The sequence below is a fragment of the Drosophila kikkawai genome, chromosome 2L (genome assembly GCF_030179895.1).
Source record: "Drosophila kikkawai strain 14028-0561.14 chromosome 2L, DkikHiC1v2, whole genome shotgun sequence".
Taxonomy (NCBI): Eukaryota; Metazoa; Arthropoda; class Insecta; order Diptera; family Drosophilidae; genus Drosophila; species Drosophila kikkawai.
In genome coordinates this window covers 19090768-19113405 of record NC_091728.1, presented here as the reverse complement: position 1 = coordinate 19113405, position 22638 = coordinate 19090768, and the positions used below count along the sequence as shown (strand labels likewise).

Below are 22638 nucleotides of genomic sequence, written 5' to 3'. Positions count from 1 at the left end.
AGGGGAGCCTAAGCTGGTCCGATTGTCTGGCTGTCGTCTTGGCCACATACTCGGTCCGTCGGGCAAGAGGAAACATTTGTCTCGCTTAATTTAAACAGATTTGCGAGATTATTGTCATGCCGACGTGGAACGTTGAGGCAGCAATTTCAATTCGACCGCGGAGACAGCCCGCAGTGCCAGCTGAGTTGAGGGGATCCCCCCTTAGGCCGGGCGGGAAGAAAGTCGCCGGGCAAGCCAGAGCCAAAGCGAGCCAAGGCAAATCTCCTGACAGCAGCGCGCCGGCAACTTTTAATGTTTCTTTCTTTTGCCGGCCCCGATTTCCGAGAGTGGGATGTTTGGATTGCAGAACAAATTTGCAGAGAACGTTATGCAAGTGACAGGCGACAGATCTGGGGATCTGAAGAATGCTGCTGACGCTGCCGCGGATGACGATTCCCTGCACAAGCCATATTTAAGGGGCTTTGAAGTTGCGCCGCTCAGCTGGAGGTGTCTGAGGCGCGAATCCAACTCATGTCGAGCTCGACGCGATCGGAGCATGTGCCGCGCTCCCAGATGAAGCCTTCCAGATCAAGCTGGCAATCTGACGGCTCTGACTGATGCGGATCCAGATGCAGATGCTGATGCAGATGCAGATGCTGATGTTGATGCTGCCGGTGCTGTCTGCCTGCCCACTTTTAATAATTAATGAACGGGAATGAGTTGGAAAGCTCGTGTTGCACACTAGGAAAAACTTGGCTAAAACTGGTTTTTAATAAAGAATTTTTGAGAAAGTAATTTCTTAAAAGTCAATTCTAGTTATGGCCTCCTCTTCACCTCATTACCAATTGAAAAAGTAATCATCTGTATAATCTTTACGTAATTTAATTTTAATATCAAATTCTAACTACATATTTTCATCGTGTTTTCTTTCTTATACAACTTCACCCTCTCATCTAATTTTTTTTTTTTTTTTTTAATTTATTATAATAGCAAAGCTTTTCTCCAAGTGCACTCGCTTGACAGCCTGACCAGCTAACTGCCTTAGACAGCTACTCGTTTCCGGAAGTTTATCTCCATTGCAGCTCAACAGCAGCTGCTTGAAAGTCATTAGACTCCGTCAGCCTTGTCACTCAGCCTCCGCTTGGCTGCGGCTTCGAGCTAAGACCCACAGTCTCCGAGACTCAGAGGCTCCTCCCAGAGACTGACATTTGATCTTGCCTGTCAGCCGGAGTCATGTCAAGCTATGTTTGGACAGACGACTGAAGTAAATCTAATGTCTTGTGAAAGACAACCTTCAAGACGGTTGCTCTTATTTAACCCTTTGGGAAAAGATCTCGCTAGATCGATTTACCCAATTAGATCAACTTATTTGGTAAACGAATGACTGTTTGAAAATTCTTAATGATGCCGATATTAAAATATTAAATTAATCTCAATTTTATATTATAAATGCAGGAATATTATGTGGGTATTATGACATGTAACCCATTAAAATAATAAATTAAGTAATCTAGCATATCAACTTATCCATGAACAAAACCTCTCATACTTCGAATTATTGAATTCTGAGAACTTAAAGTTTACAGAATATTCAAGAGTTACAAGTAAATCGGAAAATGTTACGACTTTGTCGATCATTTGTCTCCCAGTGCGGATGCCACATGAGTCGCCGTTGTCACGGCACCTTATCCAATCCAGAGACACATGTCCACACGGTCGAGGAGGTAGAGGAGTTGCCGAAGCCCGAGGAGAGACTCAGCGAACGTTACTTAAAGTTCCGGGAAAAGTTGCGATCGAATGCACCTCTAACTCCCATGCCCGAAGGTGCACCGCATCCGGCTCACGAGCAGGAGCCCCTCGTGCCCTGGCCCAACGGCGTTAACCCACATACCGGGGAAATCGGAGGACCTGCGGGACCTGAACCCACGCGCTATGGCGACTGGGAGCGCAAGGGACGGGTCACGGACTTCTAGCAAACAGCATCGAAGTATCTCCACCTCGACACCTTTGTTTGGACAATTCTGATTTATTAACCGTGTTAACAACAGAAGCACTCACAATTGGTTACACTCACGATAGGATGGGCGAGGAAAGTCTGTTCTGCGCCACGGTAGCCCGGGAATCCAGATCAAGATGAAGTAAATCAAGATTCCCCTAACCGGTGTAAGAGCGCTTCTGCGAAGGCATTACATAAATTTCTATTGTGTGATTTCTTTGTGGTTTCCGTGGAGGGGATTTATGTTGGGCCTGCCATCAAAAATAAATTGATAGCCCTTTCTCTCGCTCCGCGAAGGGGTTCTCAGAATAGAGAGTGCCAGCCCGCCAGTTGTGGTTGAGTCTTCTGCCTCTACTTCCATTATTTATGGTTCAGGGGCAGAGAATCGTGCCTAAATTGAAATTATTTGGAGTGATGTTGGGGCCTTGGTTGAATCGTTTCGATTCTTTTGAAATTAAGGCGACAGTTTACGTGATTTTTATTAGAAAAACTTCTGTGCGTCTTGGGTATCTGCTTCTAATTTTGTAGCGTTTGAAAGGGGTTCCTGTCCTCAATACCATAAATTTCTTTGTTAAGGCCCTGAAAAACGTTTTCGCGGCTTCGGAAATTGGTTACAAATTTACGAGAAAGATTTGCAGCTGTTTTCGTTCGCCGCTTTGTCTGTTGACATTTTTGTGGGATTAACGCTGGATTTCCTAATGAACACAAATAGAAATTACTGAAATGCTTTCCGTAGCCTGTAAATCTTTTCGAACTAATTGACAAACTGATGCGCTAATGGCTTTTTAAAACCTAACATTTGTCAAGTTTTAAAGATTTTATAAGGAATTTAGGTATTGATGTAAATGATTGTGGTTGAGTTGTCACAAGGAGTCTTTAAGTAAATAAGAAGTCTTTAATTAAATAAATAATTATATTATTATATATAAATTTAGGTAAATATAAGAACGGCTTCTTCCTTGATCACTACTTAAGCTGTCATTCCGGTTGTTTTCAAAATCTATTTACATCCTTAACAAGTTGCCGACGGCGGCAAAATGCCAAAATCAAAGATCAATCACAATCCAACAATCCAAAAAAAAAAAACAACAATCGCTCGAAAGAAAGATAAATTCCGCATAAATTCCAGGAAATCCACAAAATACTTTAATGTACATACAATTCCAAATCCCTTGGAAATTACACACCCCAGCTGACTCTCGAAATCCACAAAATCCCAGCATCGACAACTTGCTCAACGCCCAGCGCTCAACAGACGCGTGAAGCGACGACTTCCTCCATAGTCATCCATCAAATGCGATTTTCCAACTTGGAGCGAGGGGCAGGAGCCCCAGGAGCGGCAATTATTTCGTCTATTTTATTTTTAAACGAAATTAACGTGTTGCTTGTTGTTGCTAATGTGTTTTTATTACGTGAAAAGCAAGGAAAACACACGCACACAGCGATGCTCTCAAGATCATTTTATAACCCCAACCGAACGTAACGGAACGGAACCGATCCGTACCCTTCTCCATTTCGCCGCTTGGTCGCAGAGTAGTAGGCGCTGATTGATAGAACAAAGTGAAAATCAAATAAAAAACAAAACATAAAATCTGGACACGCAGCCCATTCCCCATTCGAGCGAACCGCATTGCGGCGCAAGATCAAAGACCGCCCCTCGATCTGTAATGACAGCTTTGATCATTGTTTTGCCTTTGATTTTTTCCGGATACGTTTCTCTCGCACTTGCGCCGTGCTCTTTTTTCGGCCGCCGAGTGCTCCACGTCCACCAGGCGATCATCAGTCTTGTTGGCCCGCGATCTCTCGATCATAACGAAAGTACTTGGAATTGTGGGAACCGCTCGGGAGGGGGCTGTTTACGATCGATTTCGCACCTACTTGAGAGATTTCGCTGAGGCGAAATATTTTACAACTGCCAAAAACCCAGCGCAGAGGGAAGATTGAGGGATGTCTGGGATCTACATTCCAGACCAGAGATGACCGTTCAGAATAGCCGAGTTCCATTTTGAGCATTTGGTTTTTTACATAAGGCAAAAAAAACGATATATTGATACTTTATGGATGTATTATGTATGTGAGAAGATCTCACTGAGAAACAATATATTCAGAAATAGATATGATCTCCTAATTTAAAAAAATATTAGGTTTTCATCAAAACTAGCAGCAGGAATTGCCAAGATATTATCATATTATCATAGTCTCTTTTACAACCTAAATACAAGTTAATAAACTTCATTTAATCTTAATTACAATTATAAATAAAGTAAACTGTGCCTGGTAACCTGTAAATGTCTACCATTTTTATGATGTAGGAAAAGACCAAGGGGAAAAGCTGGAGAAATTTCGAGAAAAATACGAGTGCCACAGGAAGCAGCGGGTGTTTGGTGGGAAATCAGCTAAATATATGGCCAACTATTATGTTATTGCGTGAACGTGCACTGATTTCACCAGCCGGGCTTTTGTTCACGTGCAATATTTTGTTGGGCGCCAAACACACGGGGTTTCCACCCCAGCGCTCCTGCTCCGTACCATTCATCCTTCGTCCTTCCGCCCACCACTTGCCCGGGGAGAGGGCGTCTTATCGGAGCGTATAACATATATCATTGACACTTTGACATTGCCAGCTTCGCGGGGGAAGAGCTCTGTGGCGGGTGGCGTGCTGGCGAGGTCCAGGGCCATGACCAACAGGATTTTAGTACTTTTCAAAATGGCACTTAATCATGGCAGCCGCCTGGCGCAGGAAAATGCGGAAACTGGCAACACACACACACACAGACACCAACAACAAGGACACAGGGCCACCAAGACGTAATCGCATGTGTTCACGCTTGAAAGGATAACGACGACATGGCTGGGAATCGCTATTGGAACTCCCGCTGATTTCCCGCCCCGCCCGCTGCCCGTCGCCCGACCAGAGCGAAACAAGATTAATGACTTGGCAAAAGGAACTCTCGGTGCGAAAGTGTGTGCGAGAGTTGGCTGCTCCTTCCTGGCATCCGATAAATTGTTTGCTACTTGGACTGTCATTAGTCGAAAAGTTTGTTTGTTATTGTGTTAAGTGTTATTTGTGCGCTCACGTCCAAGTGTCAGGCTCTTTGGCATTTCTTTCACTCTTTCCCAGCCTCTCCATCGTTTATCACTTTCGTTCTCCTACCAAAGAGGGATAATATTCGCCTGTCACAGATGACTCGTACCTTCCATCCCGCTAAGCCAGTGATGACCGCAGAAAAAATGAGTGGAAAAAATGACCAAAGTCGGGGAAAAATAAAGAGCGATGGAACTTCCTTAATGATGGCGGAGTGACTTTTTAAAAAATGAGAGATTTATTGTTATAATATCCTTGTTGCTGCAGGGCCTAAATAAATAATTCAGGAAATGAAACCGAGCTGTGCTATTATTATTTATAATCTTAAATTATTTTTATACTATATCCTTTCACATTGGACTTTTTACGAAACCACAAAAAGTGCAATAAATTCATTAGCGAAAAACAGCTCAAGATGTGAGCGGGGATCGAGAAGCATAAACAGGAAGCAGTACTACAATTTACAACCTAAATCAAATGCAGTTGAATGACCAGCACAGACGCCATAAATCACTTGGCCACTGTGCTCCAGTTGAGACCCTCGCCAGACGCTGGGTCGCGTTGCCAGCCAATATTTTAGAGAGGAAACCCACCCAAGTGGCCGGGAAAACAACGGCGGGGCAGGATGAAACCCAAAACGAAACGGAACCGGCAAGGGAAAAAATATGTTATCAAATAAAAATGTTACAAGCGACGACAGAGGATTGGCGGCAAGGCGAACCGAACAACAAACCCCGAAAGGAAAGAAATGTGTTGCACAAATTTATTAGAAACCTTAACTAACGAGCAATATCCTCAGTGGATGGCGGCTGTCGGCTGTCGGCTGTAAGGGTGGGCCCCGGTACAGAGTGAAGTCCCAGTGATGTGTCAAATGTTAAGACATTACAAAGCACTAAAAGGCACAAGGACAAGCCCCAGCAGAGCGGCAGGAGGTGGCCGCTGAGCAACAGGAAAACAAATCGAACGTGTGCCCAATGCCATCAATCTTTTGTTTTTATTGCCAGACCAAGGTCCCTGTCGAGCGCTTCTCGGGAATCCGCAATCCACAATCCAGAATCCAGGATCCAGGATTCACCGGGCCTGGGCCAGGGGTGCTGGGACATGTGTGCGACAGTCAGGATGGGACTTGTGTGTGCCCGACATTAACTCGACAGGATAACAAATCTGTTAAATGTGACAAACGAGCCAAATGCGCTGGTGTGTGCTTGTTTGTGTGTGTGTGAGCCATCTGAGAAGAAAGGCAAAAGGCCAGCCGGAGTCAAGTTATGTGGGCGGAAAGACAGCCCTACTCCGTCCTCACTCATGTCCTGTGGTGCCTCCATTGACCTCTTCCCGCTGCGCAGCACTGATCCTATCCCATCCGATCTGCTCTGCTCAGCGCTGTCACTGCCTAACGATGATTTCATGGTGGTCAAAATGCAATAAATTTTTATTGTCACCTATTATTGAGCGACTTATAGAAGTCCAGTACAATACAACCGAAATGGCTGGAAATTTATGACCGAACCTATTGGCCTGCTGCAATTTCTTTCCTTTCAGCCTGCTCATTGTGCATGCATGTCACACAGGTCCTGTCCAAGGTCCTGCCCAGGACCTGACAAAGATATCCCGCTGCGTTTGCGCTTCGAACTCATGGCAGTTTTATTAACATGTTTACGATCTTAAGCGACCCTGACACAGATTTTATGAAGACCCTTACGGTCTTATAATGAGAGAAAGATTATTGTTTTACCATGGGGGAAGATTTCTGATATTAAGGAGTTCTTTCTGGACCAACTCTAGCAAGTCATCTTAAGATAGTCAAGGCTAAAATGTATACTCTTTTATAATATATATAAAAAGTAACTCTATATGAAATATATTATCATGTACTTACATACGGTTTTCACCAATTAAACCTTACAGATTTCCTCTCCCGACTTCAACTCGTCCAACTAATCATATAAATTAATAACCCAAAAACGTACGTTTTATTTATGTTATAATTTCCACAGCTACAATCCCATAATCCTCTCGAAACCCCAAAAACGCTTCTTATGCAGACTAATTTATTTTAACATTTTTCACACTAAATGCCATAATTTATGATAGCGGCGGCATTTTCATTTTCATGCCCCTTCAACCTCCTTCACATCGTTGCACATTTTAATTCCTTTCGCTTTGACTGGCTGATGGCTCATAAACAATATTAAATCTCCTCGCAGCCTGCTTTTCGTGGCATCCCCCTTCCCAGCCCCCCTTCCTGCCATCGAACAGTGAGGCATGCGATAAAAGAAATATCCCGCAACGGCCTAAGTCTCATAAAAAGTTATTTTTCGCTTTGTTTCTGGTGCCGCCTCCTCATTTTCCAAATGTTCCATGACCTGGCGCTATTTCTGTGTTCTCGACTCGGCGGAGATTGGGGCGGGGGGAGGTAAAACTCTTTGGAAAATACTATTTACAGCTGAAACTTAACTCAACTCGGAACTGGTGCCACATCGAATGACAGCAAATAAACACGACAAACAGAACATTTCAACTAGTGACAGTTTTCATTTTCAATGGAATTTTAGTTTAGTTTAGCATATTTATTTTGATGTACTGTTCCGAGTTGACATACTTGTCTTTATCTTTTTTAATTTTTAATATGTTTTGAGAATGCAAAATAATTTTATTTGGCATAAAAGAGAATTTAGAAAATATTTTAACAAAGAAATAATGTGATTTTATACAGGTTTTGCCTTTACAAAATTATTTGTTTTATTTAATTCAATATTTAATTTTAGATATTCAGATAATAGAGAGAAAAGTTTGTTAAGCCAGTAACAAGATTTTAAAATCAAATTAATACATTTTCTATTTAGAGATCCCTAGGGTTTCTTTCAATTATGAAGTTTACAATATAATACTAAGAAGTTGTTTAGGTTTAGGATATTATTTTAAAGGAATTGCTAATTATCTTATATGTACTTTCGCCCCTTTTAACGAAAACTTCGTTGATAACCCTGATTGCCCTGGGTGTGTGTAATTCTCTTGGCTCATTGCCCTAATATCTTTAACTACTTTCAGTCTGATTTATGTGACATGTTTAATGGGCGTTCGCTTTGAATATGGTTCAATTTTATGGAACACGCTCATTAAACGTTGAAATTGTTGGTGGCGGCTGGAAAATGTAGAAAAGGCTGTAGAAAAACTGCATCAACAGTGAATGTCCACAATGTGAAATCCGTATCGAAAACTGGAACACACAATATGGAAATTGACTTCTATTGTCATTTTTATTGCCTTTACTAATGGTTTTTGGCTTGTCATGGTGAATTATGGTCAGACAAACACACACACACACACAGGCTCGGGTAGGTGCCAGGGCCACGCTTTCAATGCGAGGGCGGCGGTCAAGGATAACTGCAGGATGTGGACAAGGGACAAGCGATGAGGGTGCAAGGACAAGGGACTAGAGAGAAGGACCACAGGACACACACTCCCTCCCTGGATCTGCCCCGCTGTCAGCAGGCAGCAGGCGGCTGGCAGCAGAAGTCAAACGAATTTATAATTTATTGCCCACACATTTGCTTGCAGTTGAGCGTAAAGGAGGACGGTGCACGTAGCCGGCATCTCTAGGATTTGCTCTGGACACCCAATCCATTATTGTTCTCATATGGTTTCCAGTTTGTCAGCAGCCACAGCAGCAGCACCGACAGCGACAGATGTATTTTATTCCCAACCAGGGGGCGGGACCAAAGGCAAGGACACGGTGTCCATAGATTGCAAGGACAGTTGAGACGGACCCTTGTGTCCGTGGTAAATGTAAACAATTTATTTTGATCTGTACATATTAAGTGCATCGAAATGTCTGTTGAGAAGGAAATATGGAAATATTTTGGGAAAATATTCAATGCAATACAGTTGTGCAGGACAAACTAGCCTTTATTTGAGCAGGGAAACTATCAATAGAATTTCAGTTCATCTGCAAAGATCCTCTATGAAACTTATTCAAAATATCTCAGTTTTAGATCGATGTGGGCTTCCTTCAAGGAACATTGTTTATCTTCAATTGGGCTCTTGGGGATCACCCACAATCTGTAATTAGTATGATCAGCATGTACAATTGCTGTCATAAACTGAAAAGAAAAACATAAAACGAGTTCGTGGACAGGAAATCTGGCGCTACATGCGCACACCTTTCGGTTTCGGGATGAGGCCAAAACTTATTTATTATTATAATTTTTCCTTGGCTAGCTATCCTCGGAATGGCCACATAAACAAATCAAATGTAATAAAACTCGACCCATAAATTATCAAAAGTCTTCGCAGTCACACACACCCACCACACGACAAAAAATAATCGTAAGGCACATAAAAATTGTGTCATAATAATAAATTTAGTTAGAAATTTAGCTGAGCTGAGAAACTCGGAAACTCCCTCCCGGCTTCCTGGGAGTGCGCTTGGCGATGGGCATTTTCGGATTTTTATGATATATTTTATGGGTTTTTATTGTAATTACGTACAAATTTGTGTGCGTTTATAAATTTTATGAGTTTGCGCCTTTCCACGAAGTCATAAAAATATGAAATTCATACAAAGGAAGCAGATAAGGACAGACACGTACTACCCGGCGTTAAAAGGGAGTGTCAACCCGCTGACTATAGACAACAGACTACAGACTACAACATTGTGGCCCTATCAGGGAGCAGCTAACTGCCCCATCACGTGCATCTGCTGTTTGTTGAATTAGCTGCAAGTGGAAATTGAAATAGGGAAAGGTGAGAGGGATCGGATCGAGCCATTATCAGAGGCAGCCAAGTGGCTGGCGCCGAGGCCCGTGCACTTATTAAAAATTATGCCGCATACACCGAAGCGAAGCGGCAGCCCCTGCCCATAATTACATGAAATTTTCGTGGAAATTCAGAACACTTGGTGCCGCTCCTCCCCCAATCGACACTCTTTGCTGCTACGTGGCATAATTAAGGCGAAATGCATTCGGGCCGGAGGAGGCACGCTTCCCTGCCTGATTTAATAAATGGTAATGTGGTTAATGGTTTTTTATGACAATTAGTAGTTGTAATTTCTGGAAATCATAACCGTGTTCGCTGTTCGACGTTCGAGTGCCTGTGCATGACGCAAGCCATCACACACCGTAATGACTTAACTTGCTTCGTGAGTGGCGTCGGCAAAAAGCGTTTGCATCGCGGTGCATTATTGTGGCAATCGACGTCGTTGAATAAAATTAAGGGGAACGGTTTAAAGTATAAAGAATAATTACTGGGGCAACAATGTAGCAAAAGATTTTTCGCTCTAATAGAATAAGTTAACTCGAGTAATTACGCTTAATAAAAAGGAAAGGGGTGTTAGGACTTGAGACTTGAGTTTATGATAAATCCGAAAAGATGTGTGGTACATATGGTAGAGCTAAGAAAAAAATGATGTATAAATAACGTAAAATGAATTAAAAATTTTTAAAGCTCCTCCTTTTCAAACTATAGTTCAAGTCTGGACTAACCAAGATAGAAATAAAATATAAATAAAATAGGTGATAGCCAAGTTAGCATAATATATAATCCAGACATTATAACATTTATTTGTATTTTATTATAATTAAATCCCATTAAGAAGGCTTAGCCATCTAATTAGACCCTAAAGTTAAGCATATTTGGGTTAGGCAAATGGAATAGTTCGAGCTTTTTTTGTAAGCCTTGTAAAAGTACTTAAATCTTAATGAATAAACCTTAAAGAAGCCTGTACTCTATTTTAAATTAAACCCATTTATCCAACTAACCAGCATGGAGCTGCCTTGTGATCGAAAAGAGGAGTTAAGCAGGCCCAATCCGACTCGAGAGTCAGAAACCCGAGCCGGTTGTAAGCCCGCAGCCTTCCACTTACCTGAGCCTGCTCTCCTGCGGGCCCTGCTGCCCCCTTCTCCCTGGCACGATGCATCTGCGAGTCGGATAATTACGAAATCCGCTTAACCTCAAACGTTGTGTAATTCAGCGTACTGTCCGCATAACTGTAGCGAGTCGCGGTGGTAATCGTAGGCAAATAGCAGGGGAGCCTAAATGTGTCTGCGCAAAGAAAGCGGCATGTTAAGTACTTAATAAAATATCCGAGCATTGCAGGAACTAAGCCGCCAACAAGGCTGCGCTCGTCGCCTTTTTCCCTAATGCGTTCATTAGCGGAAAAGCTACCTCAAAGTGTATGCGTTGTTGTGGAAAAACGCTAACCAAGCGGTTCTGCCAAAGCAACTGGCGGATGGAGGGCTGTTCATGTGCGGCAATGCGATACCTCGTCCAGGCCTCCGTGTGTGTAAGTCTCTGTGCTGAGCGTGTGCTGAGTGCTTAAATACTTAATGCGGTTGACTGAATTTTAGCGCATACTTATTCACTTACTTAACCCGAAAACAGAATTAAACCCAGCCATCCAACCAGCCAACCAGCCAGGCAGCCACAGCAGAATACCCGGTCGGTAAGCTGACAACGATACCCACTGTCGCACAGAGACAGACGTCGTCTGGGTAAGGAAACGGGAAAGAATTGCGCCCTGGCATTTCCACAGCTCATCCTACTTTTGTCACATGCGCTTTGCTGCTCGGTCGGTCTAACTGCTGACCCTGGTCAAGTTCCGTTCCACTCGGTTCCATCGGCTGCGCCACGCCCACAGCACGGACCTGCTTATTTAGTAGTTACCACTTCCTGTCGCCCAGTATCCTTGTCACAGCCGCTTGGGGTTAACCTCAAAGCCCAGGTCCCCGGGTAATGTGTTCACACTCGTGTATTTGTGGCTCTACAGCTGCGGAACACGTCGAAAAGGGTATCAGGGTATATGGCTTGGCTCTTAAGGGAAAAGGTTTTAGCAAAAGTATACAAGTAAGAGTTAGATTAATATGATTTTTTTAGATTTACAGGATTTCTTAGCTTATTATTACTTAATAATTACCAAAGAAATTATTTTATTAGTAAAGCATTATAAAACTAAAACAGCTCCCTGTTACCCTATTGTTCTTAGTTCAGTGTATTTAATTTGTTAAAGAGTATCAGCAATTCGTTCACTATTACTTAATTCTTTAGCTACACAACATCATCATCGTTTGACATTTGAAAGGTGCAAAAAGGTTTGTTCTTTCTTATTTAATCTTCAGCGGGCCTCTCCCCCTTTGGAAGGCACCAATCAAATGCAGGAGTCCTACACCTATTGGACTGCAACCGACAATTAGCAACGTGTGGTTTTCGACAGCTGCCAGAAATTGTTTCACATGGACGACGCGCAGACCCGTATCCTTCAGAAATTTCGAGACCCCTCCCTAATTGACTTTTAATTGAAGGTTGTTACTATTACCTGGTCTAAGTATCTCCTAGAGAAAGGTGATTAATTGTATGGCTTATGCGAAAGAATTAAGCAAATTACACACTCCGCTCGCCAAGACTTGGGAATCTTTAATTATTTCCGCAGGGGTACTCCTATGGCTTCCCGACTATTGAACACTAGGGCACCCACGCTTGCCCTAATGTGGCTTAGGCTAGGTCTGTGTGTACTAAATATCCGGATGAAATGTAATTAGCGGCAAAGCCTTCCAAGTACGCCCTAATCTTCGCTAAGGGTACACACATAAAACTGTGGCCAATGATCAAATGTCGAAAGGTTAGGAGTAAGGGAAGATTTAACTTTAAGTAATAAGTCTCGATCCTACAAAATGACTCTATAGTTTCATTAATTACCAGTAAACTTTCAAGTGAAAAGAGAATCATTCCTTTATTGCTATTGTTAGTCCTAAGCTAATCAAATTGTCTAAGCCAAAAGTAAACTTATTCAAACAAAATGCATAATCGATAAGCCTAATAGTTGAGGGGGGGAGCCCTAATCGCCTCCCCCAGAAACTCATTTGGCTAACAATAGCAGGGCACATTCCGAAAGTACAAATATGCAGATCGGCTTAATTATCATCAATTTGAAGCAATTAAAATGTCTGCCAGAAGGGTGGAGGAGTCGAGTCTGGGAGTCTATAACCCTAAGCCCATCCAGCTTGTAAAACAAGCCGCAGCAACTACGGCGACGACGACGACAGCTGAACAGATAACAACATTGTCGAAGGGAGGAGCAGCCACAGACACAGCCACTGCCATGGATGGCAGCAGCAACAGCAACAGGAAGACAACTCAACGACGCTTAATTAATATAAATACAAATGGCTGGAGTTGTCAGGGAGGGATTCGGGAGGCGCCAAGTACGTTGACAATTACTTATAGGATTTTGGTATGCCAGAGTGCGTGTGGCGAGCGGAGAGGAAGACGCTCTGGGCGCCAATAAAATGAAAATTTCCATAGTCTCCTTAGTGCACAGCGATTTCCATAAGTAGCTGGCAGGTAACGTAAGACTGAGTAGCTGAGCTGGCTGGCGGGTGGGGTTGGACATGGACCCCACAAAATCCCTTTTAATATTGTCGATGGGTTCCACACCGGCTGCATATACAATTAGTGTGGCAAAGCTTGGGTTGGGTCTGGGGCGAATTAAGGTGCATAATTACAAGACCCAAAACAACCATTTTGTGGCTAAGCATATTAGATTTTATTAACTTCACAGCACAACTACCCCCGCTCCGCCCGCCCCCCATTACGCTCTGGAGCTCATCAGTGGCGTTGCCTGTGTAGAGTTACTTTCAGGTTCGTTGCGTTTGTTTGGGCTTTACGTGACCATATGCAAGAGAAATATTGCCTGGCAGCTCGGAAGGGAAATTGGCAGTAAATCATTGAAGCAGTAGCATTGATTATCATATCTGTGTGGGATTAAAATGTTATTTAATCAAGGGGAAAGGCTTAATGCTTGGCATTTGTATATACATAAAACTGTAATATAATGAAATTTTTAGAGGAAGATCTGTCGACAAGAATGTTGTCAGTTTAAAAACGAAAGGAAAAACATTAAAATATACTGTAAAACCATTAAGAATATGTCGATTTGTCTAATTATCCACTCATTTGTATGATAAATGTAGTGCTTATTCTCTCTATTATAAAAAAGATCTTGTAATTTACATTTATTTTATAATTTCCTTAAATTTTTAAACTATTCTTCGATCGTTGTTATTATATTTCTAAACATAGTGGACATTTCTTCCATAGGAATCTTAGAAAGTAAAACCGAAGTCGCATAACAGTTCCAATGAATACAGTTCCTAAAAATATTTATTAAGTCCTTTTCAACTGAAGTTTTCCTAGTGTCTATTTTATTTTTTGTAAACTTTTATTACATTAAACTTTTTCCAAGTGTATTAAAAGCAACTGTCATAGTAGTCAGTCCCACGCAGCTCACCTTAATCTGCGTTCGGCATGGCAACCTCCCAATTAAGCTGTCCCATTTTGATGAATAACAGCTAATTGCGAAAAGCGCCCGCGAGAGTCCTGTTATTAAGACCGCCGGCAAAAAGCAGATACCCTTGCCTTCATCCAGCTCCTTTCACTTTAATCAATTTTAGAGTGCACGCATCCAGTCCGCCATGCATGAGAGAGACCCTATCCAACCGTCTGAGCGACCATAAAACCCTAAAAAGGAAGCCATTAAAGGCTCCAAAAGGCCACATAAAAATCTGTAGTGCGGGACAGCGGGAACGTGTGCTAAATCGCTGATGACTATGCGGCGCCAATGGGGAGCAATTTCCAAGTATATCCCCGCTAAATATTTGAGGGATCGAGTCCAAACAGAAACGAACCCCTCAAATGCCCAATTTTCACTTCCGTTACCATGGCATATGGACAGCGACTGGCACTAATTCTAAGCCAGTGAAAAATCTTGGTGTGCCACCGTCGCCTTTGATGTGGTTCGAGTCCGAGTCTGGGTCGGTTGTCTGCCAATTTGGCACGTAATTTAATATTAATTTGTTAAACTTCATTCAAGGCGCCTCCCCCAGTCGCCATCAAGAGGCCGGGCATTTTTAGTTGAAAAGGAAAGATTCACCGGCAGAGAAGATTACAGCTCACCGTTCGCTCGTTAGTCGGCTTAAACGTTTTCATTGTTATGCGTCTTGGCAACGCCTCCAACCCGAACTCTGATCCGAATCAGAGTCTGGGAGCCGGACCCCGTCGCTGTGTTCCTTTTATGTTTGCTCGATATAATTACGTGGCTCTCGGCCCGAAGTCATCATCATCGCCGGGGCGATCGGCCTGTCCCAGCCCCCTGATTGTTATGTGTTTTGATAGGTTTCAGCGAAATCAGGGCCTAATAGCAACGCTCTGCATGCGAAATGACGGCCCAGCCCCACGTTGTCCTCTCATAATTATTGAGCAGCGTTCGACAAGTGATTATACGGCTTTTGTGTCGTGATTTGGCCAAGGGGCTGGCACCGATCACCCTATACCCGATCCCTGACTGCTAACGGGGCGTTGGCGTTGCCGATGGATGGAGGATGGAAGTAACCGCTCCGGAGTAAAGGATACAGGAGGATACAGGCGTGTCTCAAGGGCAACCATCAGGTCCATCAGGTAGGGCCGTGCCAAGTTATGATGTTGCGATCGTGATTCGTTTAAACACTGAAAAGGGGTTTCTGCGAATATATGTACTTATTATGGGTAAGATTTTTTGGTATTAAGAAAATATATCTTGTTATATTGGAACTTGACTTTATCTTTAAATTAAGAAATTCATAAATAAATACATTCATAAATATAAATATGATTTACAAGCTCTCGGAACTACATAGAATATGACAGAATGTTTAGTAAAAGTAGCTGAGCCTGAGGATATAGAGTAAAAGATCTTTACAATGTAAAACAATTGTCCAACCTATGATCTCTCACATCTTTCCACAGAAGCCTTAGTTAAATCTTAAATTCAAAACCACCCACCTCTACAAATTATCTCCAGATCATCCTTTAAGTTCTTTTGTAGACGCAGATGAAGCTGGCTTAGGATTGAGTTTCACTGGCCTCACAAGGTTATGCAATTCCTTGTAAATCCCAAGAACAGGACACCCAAAGACTGAACCCAACACGGCTACCGTTTAGCAAATCCTTCAAGAATTGCAAACTGTGTAAACAAAACGAAGTACAATGGATTTGAAAAACTGCAACAAATTGCATAAGTAAACCAGATCCCTTCTCTTCGGTGGCCAGAAATCATGCCCCGCAAACACCCAGAAATAAAGAAATCCGGAGACAAAAAATCTCTCGGCCCCGAAACAATACAGACAAAGACAAGATGGGCAAGGCCATAAAACGTTTGTGAGGGTATGAGGGGAATACATTTTGTTTTCGGGAATCCCTTGCTAGGAAATAAAATCCATTTATGGTTACGCTTATGGTTCAATTAACACTTTCAATGGCAGGCGGAGACGCGGAGAATAGAGGGAGAAATTGATATTTTTGTCCTTGCCAGCTCGCATCTCGATAGACATCTTCTAGGCCCGAAAGACGTGAGTGCCTGGCCTGGACTCGGGGTGAAAGTAGAGCTCAGCAGGCAGCAGGACAAAGGCTAATCGCTGGGACAATGCGTGACGGGGCAACTGGAGACGGGAAACAGAGGATGTCGTAAATTTCAAGTGTAACACCATAATGTCTTTTTCGGATTTCAGGTTCGAGAGAGTGGCTGCGATAAGGTTCTCCATTCCATTTCCTTAATTTATGTACGTGTAGGGTAAAAGTTGTAAAAAATGAAACCCGCAAGTAATTGAATAAAACTCAAGACAAAAGGTGAAATTTAAACTACTTATCTCGATCTTTCTCCCTTTGAATCAGAGTCCTTTTAGGAAATTCAGGATGAATGTGTGGGTTTGGTACATTTTTTTATCATCAGCTGTTAAGTCTAGAAACAGCCAAAAAGTTTGAAAAAAACGAAACAAACGACATGACGTCTGCAAAGATTATTTTGTATTTTTAAGAGCATTTACAAATATTTTAACAGGGAATATGGTTTTTGATAGGCACTTTATTAGTTTTATATATTTATTTTATACTAAAGACGAGCTAAATAAAATAATAAACATTTTTTTAAAGATATGCCTAAATTAACAACTCAACAAAAACTCTTAATCTTCTGAAAAACTACTCCATCTCCATCAACTTTGAACGTGATCAAGATCTTTCGACGAAGATAAAAGATAGAAAAAGTACTACTAGAAAATGCCTTCCTCTAATTTTAAAATTTCGCCGAAAGAACATATTAAAACCATTGAAAGAGCCACTTTTCCAAGCAAAGTACGTGCGGTGTGTACAAAATCTTGGAACAACGAAAATTGTGCTACACGTTTCAGGAATTCCAAGAACTCTAATTTAAAAAGAGTTATATTCTTTCTGTGGTTTTATGAATGAATCCCAAGTTTGGTTAAGACTTCAGTTTACGGGTTCGTGGAAACTGCCATGAAAACTTAAGGTGAATAGAAAAACCAGTAAAAGAGATCTAAGAATTAAAAAAAAGACCTATTTCAGTTTATATTCGGAAGTGAACTTTATTTACCAAAATTTGAACTTATTGTTTTTCAAAATATATTTTATTTTTATATATTATTTACCCAAGTTGAAGGCTGCAGAAATTTGTATAGCTCTTCCGCTGTAAGTGGTCTCTGGGACCGGACGGAGTTGATGACAAGAAAACACACCCGAGCCAAATAAACAAAAACCTACAGAGAAGAGCTCTCCCTGTTTATAGTGAAAATATGAGAAACCAATCCCGAAATGCTCACATATGTGACAGCCGCATACGCAACCACAAGTATGTGGAGAAATACTAATAAGCGGCTGGATAGGATGATGGATCTAAGGACGGATACAGGCAAACTAATCGTCCAGCCCACTCAGCCCTTGGTCAAAATAAATAATGACAACAAACTCTCACCAAGTGCTTAGAGGCAGGAATAACAACTGCAGACTGCAGCATGTGTTGTGAGCAAACAGAGTACACTCTAAACTCCGGTTCCAGGTTCCAGATCAGGGGATGATTGCAGTTCTTATTTTAGAGCCTTTGTTTTTTTAGGATGACAACTCGGGCTTGAGCCTGGGACCCACAGTAATGAAAGCAAAACAAAAATTGAAACTCAAAATAAATAGGAGCGGAAACAATAATACATGCATACTTTCCTCTAGACAGCTCGGCAGTCACGCTAAACGGGTTTCAGAGGAGGCAGAAACTGCTGGCAGGCAGACAGCCAATTAAATGCTTATAAAGGTTAGATTTATGCGAGACAGTTGACATGTGTGAGCCGATGATGAAAAGAGGTTGTCTGTCGGCTGTGCCAATTGCCAACCCCCGGCGATATCTCCTTATGCTAACAATCTTTATCCCATGACTGCTCATCGGCACACACATGGCCATACACTCACGTATCTCTAAGTAGGATCAATATAATGCCAAACAAATGCGAAAACAAATCCTGGACTTAGAACGGATAAACAAGTAGCCTCAACAATGGGCAACCGTTTTTCGGTTTTGGCTTAAATCCAAAACCTGCCAATCATTGCCTTTTGTCAGAACTGTCAACAGTTTTATTTAAATGTTTTTGACCTTCTTCATGCGAATTTCTTAGCCTTTGTGTCTTGACTACCTCTCTTTGTCATCCATTTTTGTCGAATATAAACACAGAAAGTATTAAAAAGTAGGCTACATATAAAGAAAATATTAAAAAGTAGTAGTAGAATTTCAGGGAAATAAAAACATATTGCAATAATTTATTGAATTGATATTTAAAAATAATCATTTTCAACATATTAAGATGCAACATAAAGTGTAAAAACAATGGCGATTGTCGTATTAAAAATTTCATATGCATATCTATTGATTAATGTCTCAATACAACCTCCATGCTAATAGTATTTTTCCCATAAAGTTATTCAACATTTTACCTGCCACCGGATATTGTCATGTCCCCCAGCTTAGCCAATTAGCACAATATTAAAGAATTTTATTATCGTCGTAAAAAATCAATTATTAAAACAGCTTTTCCTACTTCTTAGACAAAAAAATAAAATTGTTACACACCCATTTGCCATGTCGCACACACCTATTATACCATAAGAGTGAAACAAATTTAATAAAACTCTTGATTTTGTATGCAAAACACACAGCAAAATGTTATGGGTCATTAAATGCGGAACTTTTTGAGGTTGCCAGCAGAATTCATATGCCATATAAAAAAATACTCTTCACATGAGAAACGATATTGGCAAATAACTTCAATCGTAAATTGCGTGTAATCACCGAGGGCAATAAATTTTGGCTTTTATCAGATGGCAAATTAAATGTGATTTGAATTTTGCCCTTTCTTCATATTACTTTACATTCATATTTTCGCATAAGAAATCCAAGTTAAATCAAAATTCAGGAGGCGCCAGTCGATTGTATATGTATAACCCCTTAGGTGCTCGGTGGGGCCTTTGTCGGAAGGTTATGTAAATCAGCCGATCGGAGACAAGGCGATCTGCTGAGGAAGACTTATGCAAACACCGATTGACTGACTGACGTATTGACACAAACATGCTGCCGACTGGTGGCTTCCATCGAACTAAAATGAAAGTCAAGAACTGTGTCCATGTCAATACAAGCCATATATCAGTCATGCCTAGAAATCAGCCAACCCGAACCAGCCGTCAGTCGCTCAGTCCATCAGTCCCTCCGTCCGTCAGTCCGTCAGTCACTCACTGTCCCGTCTCCGTTCTGTTTCCGACTCGGGCTCTGATTCAGAATCCGATTCTGGTTTGCAATGTCTGCGCAATGCAGTTCTGACATTTTATTGATTGAAGAGGCAACATTGAGGCAAACACACACAACACACACACACACACAGAGCCAGAGAAAATGCAAATATTTAACAACTTTTTCGTTTTCCTTCGGTCCACGGGCAATAGCAATGTCTTCTGTGGGTTTTTTCGAGCCCTGCCACTGCCACTGGTCTGGGTGTGTAAACATCGGACTTTTATTTAAATATAAACTCGCTCGCCCATCGCATTGCATTGAATACATGATTGAATATGACTCCCGAATGACAGATGGATTTTCTCTGTGCTCGATTGTTTCGATTCGTTTGTTGTCTTTGGGTGTCTGTCTGCAGCTACGTTTCGGCCTGGTCGAATGCCACACACGATTCAAAATCGGATCCCGACGACTCCTATTCCGGGTCGCTGCTGCTGTTATTTGTCGTGTACATGGGCATGCATAAGTCATAAGTTTCGGAACGAGCATGATTTTCCCTTTTTCTTTAAGGCCTCCTCGCCGCCACTGTGCAAATATGCGCATACATAATTTGAAAATTTCATAAAGAACAGTGATTAAAACAAGCTGAGATAAAAGCAATAGGAATAGGTTTGAAGACATCTAGAAATTTGGATATGGTATATTTCTGTGAAGACAGACAAACTTGTTAATATTCATAAGGTGTTTTGTTATCAGTTATCGTAAAATATATATGTCTGCCTTCTAATACCAAAATAATAGTACCAATCTTGTAAGGGTTAATCGATTTGCCAGATCCAAGTTCTCACTACTCGGCATCATTAATGTCAAACGGCATGACATGGACTAGGAAATTAAATGACAACTGCAGGCTTCTGTGATCAATTGACACTCGGTGACCACGAGTTCGACCTCGACCAGTGCCAATCCGTATGACTACCCATTGACCCGACCCAGACCCTTTCCCTCTACAGCGGCCAACTCGCTTATTCTGTCCAGAGTGTCAAATTACCCAGAAAGCCGTAAATTTAGGCCTTCTGGCTGCTGTCATCCGACCGAGAGGCATTCGCCTGCCTGGCTGGTTGGCACACAAAATTGGTTTCGGTGTCTGCTCGGCTGTTAATCTCTGCTGCAGAGATTAGCGCCCCCATTAAGGTGGGCAAAAAGGTGGCACAGGACATTGGGAATCGTTCCCTCATTTTTCAATACCCCTGACAGCCTTTGCCATATAGTATGTTCCCTACATAGTATGTGTTATCCGATGCGGACCCGGGAAAATTGATACCTTGTGCACTAAGCCAAGAGCTAATTAGGTGCACGGTCTGATTGAGAGCAGAGCAGGGAAGCTCCTAGCCAATTCACCAGCCAGGAAACCCTATACGAATAGGAAGCACTGGTTGTGACCACAGGAAATCTCACACCATCGGACATGGCAAAACCTTAAGGATCTAATTACAATTAATAAATTGTTTTTTTATAAACAAGTTTCTCACTAATAAACATGTCTACTGGTAAGGCTAAATACATTCTTATTTCATTTTTTTACACAAAAGAAGCAGATAATATATCTGGATTATATAATAATAAATACCTATTAATATTGAACTTTCACGGTGTGTCACTCGTAAGACCTTGGAGTGGTAATGCATTCGTTCCAAAATGCTTTGGATTAATATTTTTAAAAACGTTTATAGTCCATAAAAATTTAGCTTAGTTTTGCCATGACTGCCCTGGAAAACACACCTAAAACGATGAGCTTGAAGTTGTTGCTGCTGGTTATTTTCTTGGTGCCACATTGCCATTGCAATGCGTTTGCTGTAAGTTTAGCCTCAATTTGATATCTTTAAACTTTATATACGTAATGAGATCCACCTTGCAGGAGAATAAAACGCGGTTACTATTTAAGGAAATCGATGAAGTATTGGTGAAACTTATTGTAGAACACACCATGATGTACTCTGAGAACCAGAGTTGCTTTAACAAGTTGGACGTGCTTAAAGGTTTGTTTCGTTGTTATTTATATGAAATATAGAATTAACAAGAATTTTTTTACATTTTTACAGAGGACTACCGTTCTGTAAGTATATAAGGGATTTTGTGAGATTTGCATGTAATGCTTTTTGATTTCAGAATAAGTATGGCTTTGCAGTACTGAAGAATGTCCTTCAGCGTTATCACAACTTAGCTGAATTGCTTAATTTTGGTTGTAAAAAGCAGATGAATGGGAAAATCTCCATTTCAGAAAAAGACTCGTATTGCGAACGGTTGTTCGGCTGCCACAAAATTGAAATTCAAATTAACAAGCGTCCCAAATTAAGTCTAAGAACCGAAGCCATAACTAACGACAATGACAATACGAATGAGAATGAGAATACGAATACGAATGCCAACGCCAATAACAATACGAATACCAATACCAATGCTAATAACAATATCAATGCTAATCAAATCACTATCTTGGTGAATGTCGTTCAGCCCTCAAGAAAACCAAAAATGACGGAAACTCCTCCTTCTGCAATTTATGATTCATTGCGTCGTCCATTCGATTATATGCATGGATTGATTAGCTCGGTACTTCAGCCCACGAACACCTAGAATGTCATCATGGACTAATTCCAAGTTGGAATTACATGTATGATAAGACCAGGTTTGTTTTTAAGTAATTAAAGAACAGACAAAGGCAAGGTTTTCATTCAAAATGTAAAAATATTTGCGGTTTTCTTACTCAGCTCAGAGCGCCTGCAGTGCCCAAATCTATTCTCACCTTTGTGCTAATCGCCTTGCACAACACAAATCCAGTTTCGGAAAAAGCTGAGGGACTTGGTGCCGGCCCACTCCACAGGGCAGCTGTTGTTGGTCCTGTGAGACCAGGGGGAATTTTTTGCTTTTGTCGACTTTTTGTGAAATCCTGATGGAAGTAATTGTTTATGCATTAAATAAGCCGATGCAGAGTGG

General features: G+C 41.6%; 2 protein-coding genes across 2 annotated transcripts; both read left to right on the top strand.

The window, feature by feature from the left end:
• The first annotated feature begins 1514 nt into the window (after positions 1 to 1514).
• Positions 1515 to 2188, top strand: LOC108077367 (succinate dehydrogenase assembly factor 4, mitochondrial). The gene has a single exon (XM_017170663.3). The coding sequence runs from the start codon at positions 1596 to 1598 to the stop codon at positions 1950 to 1952; it is 357 nt and encodes a 118-aa protein (XP_017026152.1). The 5' UTR covers positions 1515 to 1595; the 3' UTR covers positions 1953 to 2188.
• A 19189-nt stretch (positions 2189 to 21377) lies between these two features.
• LOC108077366 (putative uncharacterized protein DDB_G0278921) lies at positions 21378 to 22390 on the top strand. The gene is made up of 4 exons (XM_017170661.3): positions 21378 to 21500; positions 21563 to 21683; positions 21747 to 21760; positions 21814 to 22390. Exons 1-4 carry the CDS (start codon positions 21405 to 21407, stop codon positions 22276 to 22278), a joined length of 696 nt encoding a protein of 231 aa, XP_017026150.1. The 5' UTR covers positions 21378 to 21404; the 3' UTR covers positions 22279 to 22390.
• Positions 22391 to 22638: the final 248 nt, after the last annotated feature.

Excerpts from the sequence above, each read along its gene's own strand:
- LOC108077367 (XM_017170663.3), top strand. The coding sequence starts at position 1,596 with ATGTTACGACTTTGTCGATCATTTGTCTCCCAGTGCGGATGCCACATG.
- LOC108077366 (XM_017170661.3), top strand. The coding sequence starts at position 21,405 with ATGACTGCCCTGGAAAACACACCTAAAACGATGAGCTTGAAGTTGTTG. Across the intron at positions 21,501-21,562 it reads GCCATTGCAATGCGTTTGCT|GAGAATAAAACGCGGTTACT; the intron begins GTAAGTTTAGCC and ends TCCACCTTGCAG.